Raw genomic sequence first — 17,894 nt, forward strand, 5'->3', positions numbered from 1 at the left:
TGGTTCCAACATGTCAGCAGGAGACCACTCCCTGAGGTTCTTAGACCTCGAGATGGTTCTTATGGTTCCAACATGTCTGCAGGAGACCACTTCCTGAGGTTCCTAGACCTCAAGAAGGTTCATATGGTTCTAACATGTCAGCAGGAGACCAGTCCCTGAGGTTCTCAGAGCTGGAGATGGTTCATATGGTTCTAACATAACAGATATGTACCTTGGCACAAAACCATGAGAAGACTTGTATGCAAGCAGGATTGTTTTAAGTCTATTGTCTGAGCAACAGGAAGCCAGTGCTATGACCTAAGCACTGGACTGGTTCTAGTCAGTACTTTCCAGCTGGTTTAGAAAGCCCAGTGTGAAGGCCATGGCAGTAGTGTAACCTGCTGGTTTAGAGAGTCCAATGAGAAGACCACGGCAGTAGTCTAACCGGCTGGTTTAGAGAGTCCAGTGAGGTCTAACTTGCTGGTTTAGAGAGTCCAGTGAGAAGACCATGGCAGCGGTCTAACCTGCTGGTTTAGAGAGTCCAGTGACAAGACCATGGCAGTGGTCTAACCTGCTGGTTTAGAGAGTCCAGTGAGAAGACCATGGCAGTGGTCTAACCTGCTGGTTTAGAGAGTCTAGTGAGAAGACCATGACAGTGGTCTAACCTGCTGGTTTAGAGAGTCCAGTGAGAAGACCTTGGCAGTAGTCTAACCTGCTGGTTTATATAGTCCAGGTAGAAGAACATGGCAGTGGCCTAACCTGCTGGTTTAGAGAGTCCAGTGAGAAGACCATGGCAGTGGTCTAACCTGCTGGTTTAGAGAGTCCAGTGAGAAGACCATGGCAGTGGTCTAAGCTGCTGGTTTAGAGAGTCCAGTGAGAAGACCATGGCAGTGGTCTAAGCTGCTGGTTTAGAGAGTCCAGTGAGAAGACCATGGCAGTGGTCTAAGCTGCTGGTTTAGAGAGTCCAGTGAGAAGACCATGGCAGTAGTCTAACCTGCTGGTTTAAACAGTCCAGTGAGAAGACCATGGCAGTAGTCTAACCTGCTGGTTTAGAGAGCCCAGTGAGAAGAGCATGGCAGTAGTCTAACCTGCTGGTTTAGAGAGTCCAGTGAGAAGACCAAGGCAGTAGTCTAACACGTGTGTAATTGTGATGGACTAAAAAGAAGAAACAGGAAAAAGAGACAAAAACTGTGAAGAATAAATAGAAGTGCACATTTCATGGACTTCTGCCAATACGAGTCATTTGAAAATTCTGCTCTCTTCTTATCCCAGGGCACTATGGAGTCTTCCTGCAGGATGAATGGGAGCTGTTAGAAAAAATGGGTATGTCTTCTTTTATTGCAAATATTTGTTTGTAGACTTGTGTTATGAGAACATTCTTTCTCAATACTTGACTTTGCACTTTACCTCCTTTTGCACTATTTTTCTTTTCTTTCCTTCCTATGTTATGCATATTTATAGACTGTCGCGGTGATGCTGGAGTTGCTTTTAATGTCATTGTACCTGTGTATAGTGACAACAACAGCTTTTAATGTAATTGTACCTGTGTATAGTGACAACAGATTTTAATGTCATTGTACGTCTGTATAGTGACAACAACAGCTTCTAATGTAATTGTACCTGTGTATAGTGACAACAACAGATTTTAATGTCATTGTACCTCTGTATAGTGACAACAACAGCTTCTAATGTAATTGTACCTGTGTATAGTGACAACAACAGCTTTTAATGTTATTGTACCAGTGTATAGTGACAACAACAGATTTTAATGTCATTGTACCTGTGTATAGTGACAACAACAGCTTTTAATGTAATTGTACCTGTGTATAGTGACAACAACAGCTTTTAATGTTATTGTACCTGTGTATAGTGACAACAACAGCTTTTAATGTCATTGTACCTGTGTATAGTGACAAAAACAGCTTTAAATGTCATTGTACCTTTGTATAGTGACAATAAAAGCTTTTAATCTCAATTGTACCTGTGTATAGTGGCAATAAAAGCTTTTAATGTCATTGTACCTGTGTATAGTGACAATAAAAGCTTTTAATGTCATTATACCTGTGTATAGATAGTACTTTATTTGTATAGTGACAATAAAAGCCATTGTATCTGTGTATAGTGACAATAAAAGCTTTTAATCTCATTGTACCTATGTATAGTGAAAATAGAAGCTTTTAATGTCATTGTACCAATATATGGCGACATTAAAAGCTGTTATTCTTATTGTACCTGTGTATAGTGACAGTAAAAGCTTTTAATCTCATTGTACTTGTGTGTAGTGATAATAAAAGCTTTTGATCTCATTGTACCTGTGTATAGAGACGGTAAAAGCTTTTAATCTCATTGTACCTGGGTATAGTGACAATAAAAGCTTTTAATGTCATTGTACCTGTGTGTAGTGAAAATAAAAGCTTTTAATGTCACTGTACCTGTGTGTAGAGACAATAAGCGCTTTTAATGTCACTATACCTGTGTGTGGGGACAATAAAAGCTTTTAATGTCACTGCACCTGTGTGTAGTGACAATAAAAGCTTTTAATGTGACTGTACCTGTGTAAAGTGACAATAAAAGCTTTTAATCTCATTGTACCTGTGAATAGTGACAATAAAAGCTTTTAATCTCTCTGTACCTGTGTAAAGTGACAATAAAATCTCTTAACCCCATTGTACCTGTGTATAGTGACAATAACAGCTTTTAATGTCATTGTACCTGTGTATACTGACAATAAAAGCTTTTATTCTCATTGTACATGTGTATAATGACAATAACAGTTTTTAAAGTCATTTTACCTGTGTATAGGGACAATAACAGCTTTTAATCTCATTGTACCTGTGTATAGTGACAATAAAACCTTTTAATCTCATTGGTCCTGTGTATAGTGACAATAACATCTTTTAATCTCATTGTACCTGTGTATAGTGACAATAAAAGCTTTGAATCTCATTGTATCTGTGTATAATAACAATAAAAGCTTTTAATCCAATTGTAAAAGTTTTTAATGTCATTGTCCCAGTGTATAGTGACAATAAAAGCTTTTAATGTCATTGTCCCTGTGTATAGTGACAATAAAAGCTTTTAATGTCATTGTACCTGTGTATAGTGACAATAAATACTTTTAATCTCATTGTCCCTGTGTATAGTGACAATAAAATATTTTAATCCCATTGTAAAAGTTTTTAATGTCATTGTCCCTGTGTATAGTGACAATAAAAGCTTTTAATGTCGTTGTACCTGTTTATAGTGACAATAAAAGCTTTTAATGTCATTGTACCTGTGTATAATGACAATAAAATATTTTAATCCCATTGTAAAAGTTTTTAATGTCATTGTCCCAGTGTATAGTGACAAGATAAGCTTTTAATGTCATTGTACCTGTGTATAGGGACAATAAATACTTTTAATCTCATTGTACCTGTGTATAGTGACAATAAAAGCTTTTACTCTCATTGTACCTGTGTATAGTGACAATAAAAGCTTTTAATCTCATTGTACCTGTGTATAGGGACGATAAAAAGCATTCTATTCTAGAAGAGGAAGTAGTTATGCAGTGTCATCATGAAATGAAGTCATAGTTTCCCACCAGGGCTCAGAAGAAAGTCCATGTTAAGGACTGTGCTGAGAAGGAGCAGCACATGATAGTCACTGAATTAAAGAAAGAAATCATCATAGTAGATGCAATCATCAAGTAGATAGGCTTTATCAAACCTGCCAAGGATAACGTTTGTTTCTGCACTTGACATTGATCCTCAATATTGACATTTTCATTCACCAGTCAGGCTGGCCAATGAAAAGCTGTCGGTGCCAATCACATGTAAGATCCGCATCTTCCAGGACCTTGACAAGACCGTCCGCTACGCCCAAATGCTGGAGAAGGCAGGATGCCAGGTAGGAGCAACTATACCCTGAAGAAAAATATCAACACTTTTGTTTTTTACTTTGACTATATACACAAAATACCTATTCCTCTCAAATATTGTTGACAAGTCTGTATTAATGAGCTTTTCTTCTTTGCCAATTTAATCCCTCCCAACTCACGGGTATGGCATATCAAGATGCTGATTCAACATCAGATTATTGCACAGGTCTGCCTGAGGCTGCCACTCTGGAATGGGCAGTTTAACTTTATGGGAGTTCTGGGGGGGGGTAAGAAAAGCGAATGTGAGCATTTGCCTACTCACGTCGACTAGGAAGGCCGACTGCAGTCAGGTGGCAACACTAATGAGGACGACAAGCATGCAGATGAACTTCCCTGAGACAATGTCTCACAGTCTGTGCAAATATTATTTGGTTATGCAAACAAATTGTTGCAACAGCTGTCCGGGTGGCTGATCTCAGACAATCATGGAGGTGCACCTGCTGGATGTGAAGGTCCTGGCCTGGTGCGGTTACACGTGGTCTGCAGTTGTGAGGCCGGTTGGATGTACTGCCAAATTCTTTGAAACGCCTTTGGAGTCGGCTTATGGTAGAGAAAGGAACATTCAATTCACGGGCAACAGCTCTGGTGGACATCCCTGCAGTCAACATGCCAACTGCACGTTTCCTCAGAACTTGGGACATCTATGGCATTGTGCTATGTGATAAAACTGCACATTCCAGAGTGGCATCTTGATATGCCACACCTGTCAGGTGTAGGGGATTATCTTGGCAAGGAAGAAATGCTCACTAACACAGTCTTGTGAACAATATTTGAGAGGAAGGGGTCTTTAGTGTTAATAGTCAAAGTTTGACATCTCTGAGTTCAAGTCATGAGAAATGGGAGCAAAAACCAAAGTGTTTGTATTTTAGTTGAGTGTATGAATATGGATACAGGGTTGTAAATGATCAGTTAGGATCCAACACAAGAATTGGATCAAGAAGTCGCCTAATATAGTCATAGTCATCCAATACAATCTTACAACAATTCCATTTTCATTCTTGTATATTGTTTAGCAAGTAAGCAAGCAGATTGTTCTCTTCTTTTTTTCTGGTATTTGGTGAAGATAAAGGTTTTGCAGCAGAGGATCTCAGATTGACACGGTAAAAGCAGGTCAGGTAAATGTAAAGGCACATAAGACATTTAAAAAGTGATAATTAAACTTTAAAGCAGAAAGGAAACCAATGCAGTGAATTTAAAACTGTTGTAATGTGCTCCCGCCCTCCGGTCCTGGTCAGCATGTGTGCAGCTGAGTTTTGTAAAACTTCTAAGATTCTTTTTGGGAAGACCAGATAGCATTACAATAGTGTAAGGACAGGAAATAAAACTGATGTAATGTGTTCCCGCCCTCTGGTCCTGGTCAGCACGTGTGCTGCTGAGTTTTGTAAAACTTCTGAGATTCTTTTTGGGAAGACCAGAGAGCATTACAACAGTCTAAAGGACAGGAAATAAAACTGGTGTAATGTGCTCCTGCCCTCTGGCCCTGGTCAGCGAGTGTGCAGCTGAGTCTTGTAAAACTTCTGAGATTCTTTTTGAGAAGACCATTACAATAGTGTAAAGGACAGGAAATAACAGCATTCTTTATCACCTTTGTGTTGGCCTGACAAAGCAAGGGGCGGACTCTGGTTATGTTCTTAAGATGATAAAAAACAATTTTTGTAATATTTTTAATATTCGGAATGAAAGTCGGCTCAGAGTCAAAAATTCTGGCCAGATTTTTTATGGATTATGATGGCTAAAAATCTATTCTCCCTCCGCCATGTGGACCTATAAGTGTTTTGTCCTGGTAATGACTTGTCTCTTTATGTGTTTAAACATAGAGGCAGCACATGGGTTGTTTCGCTCTATATATATATTTTTTAATCACTGTAAAAATATATACAAACATGTTTTTGTTTTTTCCGACCTCCAATGTGTGTTCAAATCTTGACCCGTCTCTTTGCCATACTTGCCAACAACTACGTATTGAGTAGGGGTTTTTGATCATCCAGTTGTAAAAAGTCGCTTTTCCATCGAAAATGAGGAAGTTAAAAATGGAAGCTACAGGGGACAACATATAAGGGAAACATCCATGATGTTTACTATGATGTCGTTGGTTAAGATTAGGGCAACACATGAAGGGGAGTAGCTGACATTTTGTTTTTATTTTATGTTTGGACATTGAATCATTTTGAAATAAAATCAGTAATTTCACAAATGGTTATTCAGATCATAAAATCAACATTGTTTGTACTCTTGATGATGGAGCAGGTAGAAGTGGAAGAGACAGAAATGGGCTGGACCTGCAGACCTTCTCATGATTCTCCAATCACATGTGTGTAGAAACAGAATGGTAGCTCAAATCTGATTTCAACTCCCCAGTTATTACTACAATACTAAAAAGTATTTCCTTCATGAAGCACCCTGACTGTGATGTTTGAAATGTGGTGGGAAGCTGAAATAAACACAGTTTAGTATTTTTACTTGCCAAATATTTGAGTTGGAGTCATTACAGAACATTGTTTTGAAGGCTTCAAATCCAATATGAAGTGATCTAGCTTGTGAAGTGTGTGTGTGTGTGTGTGTGTGTGTGTGTGTGTGTGTGTGTTGTGTGTGTCTGTGCAGCTACTCACAGTACATGGCAGAACCAAAGTGAACTAGCTTATGAAGATGCATGTGTGTGTGTGTGTGTGTATGTATGTGTGTGCAGCTGCTCACAGTACATGGCAGGACCAAGGAGCAGAAAGGAGCCATGACAGGAATTGCCAGCTGGGAGCACATCAAAGCAGTACGGTGAGTGATGTTGATCTTCTCTTTCAAAAGTGGACAACATTGTGAATGTGCTGTAGGAAGGCCCTCCACATACCTGTGTTTGCTAACGGCAACATTCAGCATCTGAGCGATGTGCAACGCTGCATCCTGGAGACCGGTGTGCAAGGGGTGATGAGTGCAGGTGTGTAGGCCACTTTGCTACATGAAAGATGCTCAAAGCAAACTTTGTTAGTGTTGTGTTGACAAGCAGTTCACTCCTATATATACTCTTTTTTTTTTTCAGAGGGGAACCTCCATAACCCAGCCCTGTTTGAAGGGCACAGCCCCCCAGTGTGGGAGATGGCTGAGGAGTACCTGGACATGGTCCACAAGCATCCACCCTGCAACTTGTCCTTTGTACGAGCACACCTCTTCAAACTGTGGCACCACACGTATGTTATTTGTGTGTTGCCTCGTCAAATGTGTCACCACGCCAAGGTTGTTTGTATTACTGCCAATGTCAATCATTTATCTTCATTTCCATCTGACATATTCATCATATACTCTCATTTCTCAAATGAAAAGCAATGCTTCATCCAACCTGATGGATCTTGAGAGGTTCTGCAAATAGGAATAAGAGAAAGTGCCCAAAGATAGGTGTGCCAAGTTTGTGGCATGGTGTTCAACAATACTTGAGTCTGTGATTGCTGCATAAGGTGCATCAAGAAAGTAACTGATGGTTGATGATAAATTGCAAACACTGATTGACAAATGACAGGATGTGGGCGTATCATGGCGGCACACCCATGGTTCGCCACAAAACAGGAAATGTTATTAACTAGGTTTGACAAGTTCAGGTCTTGATGCTAATTGCCACAAATGATGAAGTGGACTTATTACATTTGTATTTCATGTGATTTTATTCAATTTAATTCATCTGAAAGTATGTGTTTTAGATCAGCAAACGTGTGTTTTAGATCAATGGTCCCCAACCATCGGTCCGTGACGCATTTGCTACCAGGCCGCACAGAGACATTAAGTAATTTATAACCGACCACATTTTTTCCTACTTAACTTTGGCCAGTTCCAACAGACACACCAATAAGTTTGTTATAAAACTCCTGATAGAAGGTCGCCATTTACTATATTTGTTACATCTTTGCCACATGGGACAATGCACATTATTAAACACATAACCTAGATCTAGACTTAGACTTAGACAATATTTAATGATCCACAAGGGAAGTTGTTCAACACAGTAGCTCAGTCACAATGATGGAAAGTGTAAGGATGGAAAGGACAATGCAAGTATAAATAGACTAAATATAGCGATATGAGATATAACATGTATGCGAATATACTTAATATGTGTATAGTATATTATATATACAGATATATTATGTCTATAACATGTATACAATATGTACCAATTACCATGTACAACATTACAGTATATGTGGCAGCCGCAGCACAAAATAGAGAGTAGATCCAGCAGAAAATAGAATATAGACATTAAAAACAAAGAGAAGTAGCTGACATAGAAGGTGTCAGGTAATAGACGGATATCATCTATTGCTACTGTTATAACATGTAAAGGTGGCAAATCTTAGCCAAAATCTGGGTTCCACCCAGCTAGGTTGATGATCTAAGATGAGGGCAGATCAGAACAAAGTGACCGTAGGAGTTAAAGTACATAAGGCAGATGGAGAAGTGCAACATTTTTGGATATAATAATGGTGCTGAAGGAAAAAAATATACATCTCCTTTGGCTTATTAAGTTATAGTGCAGGTACTATTGCACATAGTCGTACTACAGAAGTAGTTAGCAATAACTGATTTATTTACGCATGGAAAATTGGACCAAAAAAGATAACAGTGTATCTATGTATGAAATATTGCACAACATATGAATGCATAACTTTTAGAATGGAAATAGTAACCCAAAGAAATCTATTAGAACTAATGTCAAGTATTTCTAACTTACTTATATATCCATGGTCTTGTCCTTGAATGTGATGTATCACCTAGAACCCATCACATACCAAAGCCAAAATAATGCCTACTACTAGCAAAAATTAGTTAAAAAAAAAAAGTCTGTGGAAAGCTTTTTTGCATAGGGAAAAGGAAGGAGCTCCCACTAATTAAATGTTATGGTGAGTTTTTTCATGTATTCATTTTTCATGCATTTATTTGCAATATTTATCTGCTACAAACCTTGAAAAAAATGCCTACATTAAACCAGTCCCTGGTGAAAAAAAGGTTTGGGACCACTGTTTTAGACTACTAAAACTACTATTTACTACTAAATCTTTGTTTCATTTTTAGTTATCTTGTCAGCAATCCAGTTACTATTCTGTTATTTGATTTTGTTTAATGACATTTTATTTTATATTTTTTATTTCATTGAATAACATTTGATTGTGTTTTGACACAAGCAGCAAAACAAGCTCTGCAAAGGAGGGCCCTATTGAAATAGTTGTCTTTTTTCTTTTTGAGGCCCTAACATGGAGCATATTTTGCAGATATGTCAGGTATGGTGAACACTGTTATATTCTGGGGTCCTGAAATAGTTTTGTGGTGGGTCAGGGCATCAGGATGGATGTGCCCACCAGCATCATGCGTGGTATTCATGTAGTAAGGCCACTTCATCATTTGTGGCAATTAGCATCAAGATGTGAACTTGTCAAACCCACTTATTAACATTTCCTCTTTTGTGGCCAACCATGGGATCAAAGTGTGCCGCCTTGGTACGCCCACATCCTGTCTTTAGCCAAACATTGTTTGGAATTTATCATCACCCAATATCCCCGCGGTGCGACGTTGGCGAGAGTCCGTTAAATATTCTAATGTGTACATGTTTTTATTTTTCATCACATTATTGACTGACAAGTCTTTCAGTCTGGGAGAGGAGCATTTTGTGTGTGTTGACTTCTTCATCAACATGTCAAATGACCTTTGTGCTTGTGAACACACACTGACTTAAGTGGTTTGTGTTAGGCTCCAGATCCACCAGGACCTGAGGGATGAGTTGGCCAAGGTGAAGACCTTGGAGAGTTTGGCCAATGTTAGCAAAGAGCTGAAGATGCGCTGCCAGGTAACATTGATGTTCAAGACACATGAGGATCCTGAAAATGTCAATGTTTACCAATAACGCTGACAAAACAGTAGAGGGGCAGTCTATTTTGTAGTCTGTGGTTACTGGATGGTCCGTTCTACTTCCAGTCTATTTTGTACCCTGTCGTTACTGGATGGTCCGTTCTACTTCCAGTCTATTTTGTACCCTGTGGTTAATGGAAGGTCCGTTCTACTTCCAGTCTCTTTTGTACCCTGTGGTTAATGGATAGTCCGTTCTACTTCCAGTCTATTTTGTACCCTGTGGTTAATGGATGGTCTGTTCTACTTCCAGTCTATTTAGTACCCTGTGGTTATTGGATGGTCCGTTCTACTTCCAGTCTATTTTGTACCCTCTGGTTAACGGATGGTCCGTTCTACTTCCAGTCTATATATGGAGCGAGTAATTTAACTACCAAAACTTTACTTTTTAGTTAACCTGTCTGCAATCCAGTTACTATTCTAGGATTAATTGTGTCTGTTCCTAACCTTAGTCCACATATATTTGTGTGCCAGGAAGAGATAGCCAGAGGACATGACAAGAAGAATGAGGGCGTCCCTCACTGGATCTGCCAGCCCTATGTGAGACCACCGTGAGTAGTCACGTTTCTCTGATGACCCCAGTCACACATGTTTCTCATGGTGTGACCATTCCAGGCCCAAAGATCCAGCTGCCAAAGGTGAGGAGTCCCAAGTCCAGAAGTGCCAGAAGAGAGTGCTGGAGGATTGGGATGGGACAGGGCAGACACTCTCCAAAAATAAACTGAAGAAAAGATCCCGCAACCCCAAAAAGAACTTCAGCCCAGATCAGAAACGTGAGTGTTTTAGTCCATGTCTTGGTCCATAATAACAAAAAGGTATGATTTAGTAGAAAAGTGTTTAGTCCATGTCTTGGTCCATGATGACAAAAAGGTATGATTTAGTAGAAAAGCCTTTAGTCCATGTCTTGGTCCATGATGACAGAAGGTATGATTTAGTAGAAAAGTGTTTAGTCCATGTCTTGGTCCATGATGACAAAAAGGTAGGATTTAGTAGAAAAGTGTTTAGTCCATGTCTTGGTCCTCGATGTCAAAAAGGTATGATTTAGTAGAAAAGTATAATGAGTCAGAGAACAATGGTAGTTATGAAACATATTTATTATTGACCTCTGGAATGGATTTATGTTAATTGTTTTTTTTTTGGTGACATCTAATACAGTAATGAAATTTAGCTCATGATGCAGTTTGTTGAATGATGCAGACACGTTTGTTACTGGATACTTTCTAATCTGACTTGGAGACTTTGTACATGTAAGTAATATGTAACTATAATTATTTGATTATTGTCACCTTTTATTGTTCAGTGATTATTACCTATGTCTATCTTGTGTGCTTAACTGTTGTGTAGCTGCTAGCTCCTGGTAGCCATAGCCTCGCATGTTTACCTTTTGTAGATTACTTGAGTAAAATAGAAGAAATTGTTTGTTTATTGGAGGACATTTAGAGGTTAACTGTCTGTCAGCTTGTAGAAGTAAACACTCTGCTTGCATCAGACATGATATCTCACACAAGTAAACACTCTGCTTGTGTCACACATGGTATCATACACAAGTAAACACTGCAGGACTGCTTTTATCGCACATGATATCACACAAAAGTAAACACTCTGCTTGTATCGCATGTGATATCTCACACAAGTAAATACTCTGCTTGTGTCGCACATGATATCACACACGAGTAAACACTGCTTGTATTGCGCATGACATCACACAAGTAAATACCGCTTGTATCGCACATGATATCACACATTTAACATGGTGGATGTGAATATCAGCATGTTAATGTAATATTTAGTCATTCACATGTGAATATCAGCAAGTTGATGTAATATTTAGTAATGCACATGTGAATATTTAACATGTTGATGTAATATTTAGTCATGTACATGTCAATATCAGCATGTTGATGTAATATTTAGTCATGTACATGTCAATATCAGCATGTTGATGTAATATTTGAATGTGAATATCAGCATGTCGATGTAATATTTAGTCATGCACGTGAGTATCAGCATGTTGATGTAATATTTAGTCATGTACATGTGAATATCAGCACTGTATCATGTTGATGTAATATTTAGTCATGTACATGTCAATATCAGCATGTGGATGTAATATTTAGTCATGTACATGTCAACATCAGCATGTTGATGTAATATTTAGTCATCCACATGTGAATATTAAACATGTTGATGTAATATTTAGTCATGTACATGTCAACATCAGCATGTTGATGTAATATTTAGTCATGCACATGTGAATATTAAACATGTTGATGTAATATTTAGTCATGTACATGTGAATATCAGCATGTGGATGTAATATTTAGTCATGTACATGTGAATATCAGCACTGTATCATGTTGATGTAATATTTAGTCATGTACATGTCAATATCAGCATGTGGATGTAATATTTAGTCATGTACATGTCAACATCAGCATGTTGATGTAATATTTAGTCATCCACATGTGAATATTAAACATGTTGATGTAATATTTAGTCATGTACATGTCAACATCAGCATGTTGATGTAATATTTAGTCATGCACATGTGAATATTAAACATGTTGAAGTAATATTTAGTCATGTACATGTGAATATCAGCATGTGGATGTAATATTTAGTCATGCACATGGATATTACACATGTTGATGTTTTATTTAGTCATGTAAATGAATATTAAACATGTTGATGTAATATTTAGTCATGTACATATGAATATCAGCATGTTGATATAATATTTAGTCATGCACATGTGAATATTAAACATGTTGATGTAATATTTAGTCGTGTACATGTGGATATCAGCATGTTCATGCAATATTTAGTCATGTACATGAATATTAAACTTGTTGATGTAATATTGAGTCATGTACATGTGAATAGCAGCATGTTGATGTAATATTTAGTCTTTTATATATATATATATATATATGTGTGTGAATATCAGCATGTTGATGTAATATTTAGTCATGTACATGTGAATACTAAACATGTAGATGTAATATTTAGTCATGTACATGTGAATATTAAACATGAAGATGTAATATTTCATGTCTCCAACAGCCAAGTACATCAAATGTGAAGAGTGTGGGAATCCAAAGGTAAGTTTCATAAAATCATTGCAGATTCATACAGAACACTAAATGTCATATATGTTCCCCAAAATTACTTTGTGCATTCACAGTGTGGTGCACTCTCTTAAGCTAAGGATACTCACCTCCATTGCGACAAATAAACAACATTTCTAAGTATCACAAGTGTCACTATCAAATACTATTATCACTGGAGGATGACGCTAAACATGTTGCACGCCAGGAGCAGGCATGCTAACCGCTAAGATAACTTGGAAGAAGAGAAAAAAGAAGTGTAAGCTCGTTACTGTTGTCTTGATGTTGGTGTGTACACATTTGACGTAGTTGGTGTGTACATACTTGAATGTTGTTGGTGTGTACATACTTGACTGTTGTGTTGTTGGTGTGTACATACTTGACTGTTGTGTTGATGTTGTTAGTGTGTACATACTTGACTGTTGTGTTAATGTTGGTTTGTACATACTTGACTGTTGTCTTGATGTTGATGTGTACATACTTGACTGTTGTCTTGATGTTGTCGGTGTGTACATACTTGACTGTTGTCTTGTTGTTGTTTGTGTGTACAAATTTGACTGTTGTCGTGATGTAGGTGTGTACATACTTGACTGTAGTCTTAATGTTGGTGTATACATGACTGTTGTCTTGATGTTGTTGGTGTGTACATACTTGATTGTTGTCTTGTTGTTGGTGTGTACATACTTGACTGTAGTCTTAATGTTGGTGTATACATGAATGTTGTCTTGATGTTGTTGGTATGTACATACTTGACTGTTGTCTTGTTGTTGGTGTGTACATACTTGACTGTTGTCTTGTTGTTGTGGGTGTGTACATACTTGACTGAAATCTATTGTTGTTGGTATGTACACACTTGACTGTTGCCTTTATGTTGTTGGTGTGTACTTACATGACTGTTGTGTTAATGTTGTTGGTGTGTTAATACTTGACTGTTGTGTTGATGTTGTTGGTGTGTACATACTTGATTGTTTTCTTGATGTTGTTGGTGTGTTCATACCTGACTGTTGTCTTGACGTTGTTGGTGTGTCTTCAGTATCTCTACATACTTGCCTGTTGTCTTGTTGTTGGCTTGTACATACTTGACTGTTGTCTTGTTGTTGGCGTGTACATACTTGACTGTTGTCTTGTTGTTGTGGGTGTGTACATACTTGACTGAAGTCTATTGATGTTGGTATGTACACACTTGACTGTTGCCTTGATTTTGTTGGTGTGTACTTACATGACTGTTGTGTTAATGTTGTTGGTGTGTTAATACTTGACTGTTGTGTTGATGTTGTTGGTGTGTACATACTTGACTGTTTTCTTGATGTTGTGTACACACTTGACTGTTGTCTTGAAGTTGTTGATGTGTACATACTTGACTGTTGTATTGATGTTGTTGGTGTGTACATACTTGACTGTTTTCTTGATGTTGTTGGTGTGTTCATACCTGACTGTTGTCTTGACGTTGTTGGTGTGTCTTCAGTATCTCTACATACTTGCCTGTTGTCTTGTTGTTGGTATGTACATACTTCACTGATGTTTTGATGTTGTTGGTGTGTCTTCAATCTGTGTACCTACTTGACTGTTGTCTTGTTGTTGGTGTGTACATACTTGACTGTTGTCTTGTTGTTGTTGGTGTGTACATACTTGACTGTTGTCCTGATGTTGTTGTTGTGTCTTCAGTATGTGTACATACTTGACTATTGTCTTGATGTTGTTGGTGGGTCTTCGGTATGTGTACATTCTCGACTGTTGTCTTGATGTTGTTGGTGTGTCTTCAGTATTTGTACATGACTGTTATCTTGTTCTTATTGCTGTGTACATACTTGACTGATGTATTGATGTTGTTGGTGTGTGCGTACTTGACTGTTGTCTTGATGTTGTTGGTGTGTCTTCAATCTGTGAACATACTTGACTGTGGTCTTGTTCTTGTTGTTGGTGTGTACATACTTGACTGTTGTCTTCTTCTTGTTAGTGTGTACATACTTGACTGTTGTACTGATGATGTTGGTGTGTCTTCAGTAGGTGTACATGCTTGACTGTTGTCTTGTTGTTATTGGTGTGTACATACTTGACTGTTGTCTTGTTGTTGTTGGTATGTACATACTTGACTGTTGTCTTGATGTTGTTGGTGTGTCTTCAATCCGTGTACATACTTGACTGTTGTCTTGTTGTTGGTGTGTGCATACTTGACTGTTGTCTTGTTGTTGGTGTGTACATACTTGACTGTTGTCCTGATGTTGTTGGTGTGTCTTCAGTAAGTGTACATACTTGACTATTGTCTTGATGTTGTTGGTGTGTCTTCGGTATGTGTACATACTCGACTGTTGTCTTGATGTTGATGGTGTGTCTTCAGTATGTGTACATATTGACTGTTATCTTGTTCTTATTGCTGTGTACATACTTGACTGATGTATTGATGTTGTTGGTGTGTGCATACTTGACTGTTGTCTTGATGTTGTTGGTGTGTCTTCAATCTGTGTACATACTTGACTGTTGTCTTGTTCTTGTTGGTGTGTACATACTTGACTGTTGTCTTGTTCTTGTTAGTGTGCACATATTTGACTGCTGTACTGATGATGTTGGCGTGTCTTCAGTAGGTGTACATGCTTGACTGTTGTCTTGTTGTTATTGGTGTGTACATACTTGACTGTTGTTGTTGGTGTGTATATACTTGACTGTTGTCTTGATGTTGTTGGTGTGTTTTCAGTATGTGTACATACTTGACTGTTGTCTTGTTGTTGCGGGTGTGTATATACTTGACTGTTGTCTTGATGTTGTTGGTGTGTACATACCTGACTGTTGTCATAATGTTGTTGGTGTGTACATACTTGACTGTTGTCTTGAGGATGTTGGTTTGTCTTCAGTCTGTGTACACACTTGACTGTTAACTTGATGATGTTGTTGTGTCTTCATTTTGTGTACATAATTGAGTGTTGTCTTGATATTGTTGGTGTGTCTTCAGTATGTGTACATAATTGACGGTTGTCTTGTTGTTGTTTGTGTGTATATAGTTGACTGTTGTCCTGATGTTGTTGGTGTGTACATACTTGACTGTTGTCTAGATGTATTTGGCGTGTCTTCAGTCTGTGTACATACTTGACTATTTTCTTGATGTTGTTGGTGTGTCTTCAGTATGTGTACATACTTGACTGTCGTCTTGATGTTGTTGGTGTGTCTTCAGTATGTGTACATACTTGACTATTGTCTTGATGTTGTGGGTGTGTGCATACTTGACTGTTGTTTTGATGTTGTTGGTATGTCTTCAGTATGTGTACATACTTGACTATTGTCTTGATGTTGTTGGTGTGTCTTCGGTATGTGTACATACTTGACTGTTGTCTTGATGTTGTTGGTGTGTACATACTTGACTGTTGTCTTGATGTTGTTGGTGTGTCTTCAGAATGTGTACATACTTGACTGTTGTCTTGATTTGTTGGTGTGTACATACTTGACTGTTGTCTTGATGTTGTTGGTGTGTCTTCAGTGGATGTACATACTTGACTGTTGTCTTGTTATTGTTGGTGTCTACATAGTTGACTGTTGTCTTGATATTGTTGGTGTGTACATACTTAACTGTTGTGTTGTTGTTGGTGTGTACATACTTGACTGTTGTCGTAATGTTGTTGGTGTGTCTTCAGTCTGGTTACATACTTGACTGTTGTCTTGTTGTGTTGGTGCAGGGAAACAAGTGTGTCTTCAGTCTGTGTCGAGGATGCTGCAAGAAGAAGTCCTACAAGGAAGTGGCCGACTGTTTAAGTGAGTAATCAATGTCTGTTGTTATCATTAACACACTTTGCAAATCCACTATTGCCACCACATCATTTTTGCAAAAGAAAGTCAGTCTTTTGTTTTGATGACACTTTTGTAGTTAACTTCCTGACCGCCCACAGGAAAATCATCTTTAATTAACTTTTATTTATTCATTTATTTTATTCAGCCTTTTTTGGGGGGCTAAAAAGATTTGGTCCAAGCCTGAAAGCCGACTTTATGTAAAGTACACACACACACACACACACACACACACACACACACACACACACACACACACACAAATGTGTGTGTGTGTGTGTCTGTGTTCTGTATATATATATATATATATATATATATATATATATATATATATATATATATACATATACAAACAAAAGTTGTGTAAATGGTAAATAGAAACAATGATTTGCAAATCCTTTTCAACTTATATTCAATTGAATAGACTGCAAAGACAAGATACTTCATGTTCCCACTGAGAAACTTTGTTATTTTTTGCAAATATTTGCTCATTTGGAATTTGATGCCTGCATGTTTCAAAAAAGCTGGCACAAGTGGCAAAAAAGAGTGAGAAAGTTTAGGAATGCTCAAAGACTTATTTTGAACATCCCACAGGTGAACAGGCTAATTGGGAACAGGTGGGTGCCATGATTATATGTATATTATATATATATATATATATATATATATATATATATATATATATATATATATATACAGACATATATATATATATATATACACACATATATATATATATATATATATATATATATATATATATATATATATATATATATATATATATATATATATACACATACATATATATAGGGCTTCACGGTGGCAGAGGGGTTAGTGCGTCTGCCTCACAATACGAAGGTCCTGCAGTCCTGGGTTCAAATCCAGGCTCGGGATCTTTCTGTGTGGAATTTGCATGTTCTCCCCGTGAATGCGTGGGTTCCCTCCGGGTACTCCGGCTTCCTCCCACTTCCAAAGACATGCACCTGGGGATAGGTTGATTGGCAACACTAAATTGGCCCTAGTGTGTGAATGTGAGTGTGAATGTTGTCTGTCTATCTGTGTTGGCCCTGCGATGAGGTGGCGACTTGTCCAGGGTGTACCCCGCCTTCCGCCCGATTGTAGCTGAGATAGGCGCCAGCGCCCCCCGCGACCCCGAAAGGGAATAAGCGGTAGAAAATGGATGGATGGATGGATGGATATATATATATATATATATAGTGAGGGTGAGATAT

General features: G+C 37.9%; 1 protein-coding gene across 2 annotated transcripts in view; it reads left to right on the plus strand.

Annotated features, from left to right (window-relative positions):
• dus1l (dihydrouridine synthase 1-like (S. cerevisiae)) overlaps positions 1–17,894 on the plus strand; it is a 32,746-nt gene that overhangs the window by 14,338 nt on the left and 514 nt on the right. For both annotated transcript variants that reach the window (XM_061905995.1, XM_061905996.1), the window contains exons 4-13: positions 1,252–1,302; positions 3,755–3,867; positions 6,585–6,667; positions 6,724–6,827; positions 6,930–7,077; positions 9,623–9,719; positions 10,253–10,329; positions 10,394–10,551; positions 12,842–12,879; positions 16,551–16,626. In XM_061905995.1, the coding sequence (XP_061761979.1) occupies positions 1,252–1,302; positions 3,755–3,867; positions 6,585–6,667; positions 6,724–6,827; positions 6,930–7,077; positions 9,623–9,719; positions 10,253–10,329; positions 10,394–10,551; positions 12,842–12,879; positions 16,551–16,626 (945 nt within the window). The remainder of the gene's footprint in view (positions 1–1,251; positions 1,303–3,754; positions 3,868–6,584; positions 6,668–6,723; positions 6,828–6,929; positions 7,078–9,622; positions 9,720–10,252; positions 10,330–10,393; positions 10,552–12,841; positions 12,880–16,550; positions 16,627–17,894) is intronic.

The sequence above is a fragment of the Nerophis ophidion genome, linkage group LG07, assembly GCF_033978795.1.
Source record: "Nerophis ophidion isolate RoL-2023_Sa linkage group LG07, RoL_Noph_v1.0, whole genome shotgun sequence".
In the NCBI taxonomy this organism is placed as follows: domain Eukaryota; kingdom Metazoa; phylum Chordata; class Actinopteri; order Syngnathiformes; family Syngnathidae; genus Nerophis; species Nerophis ophidion.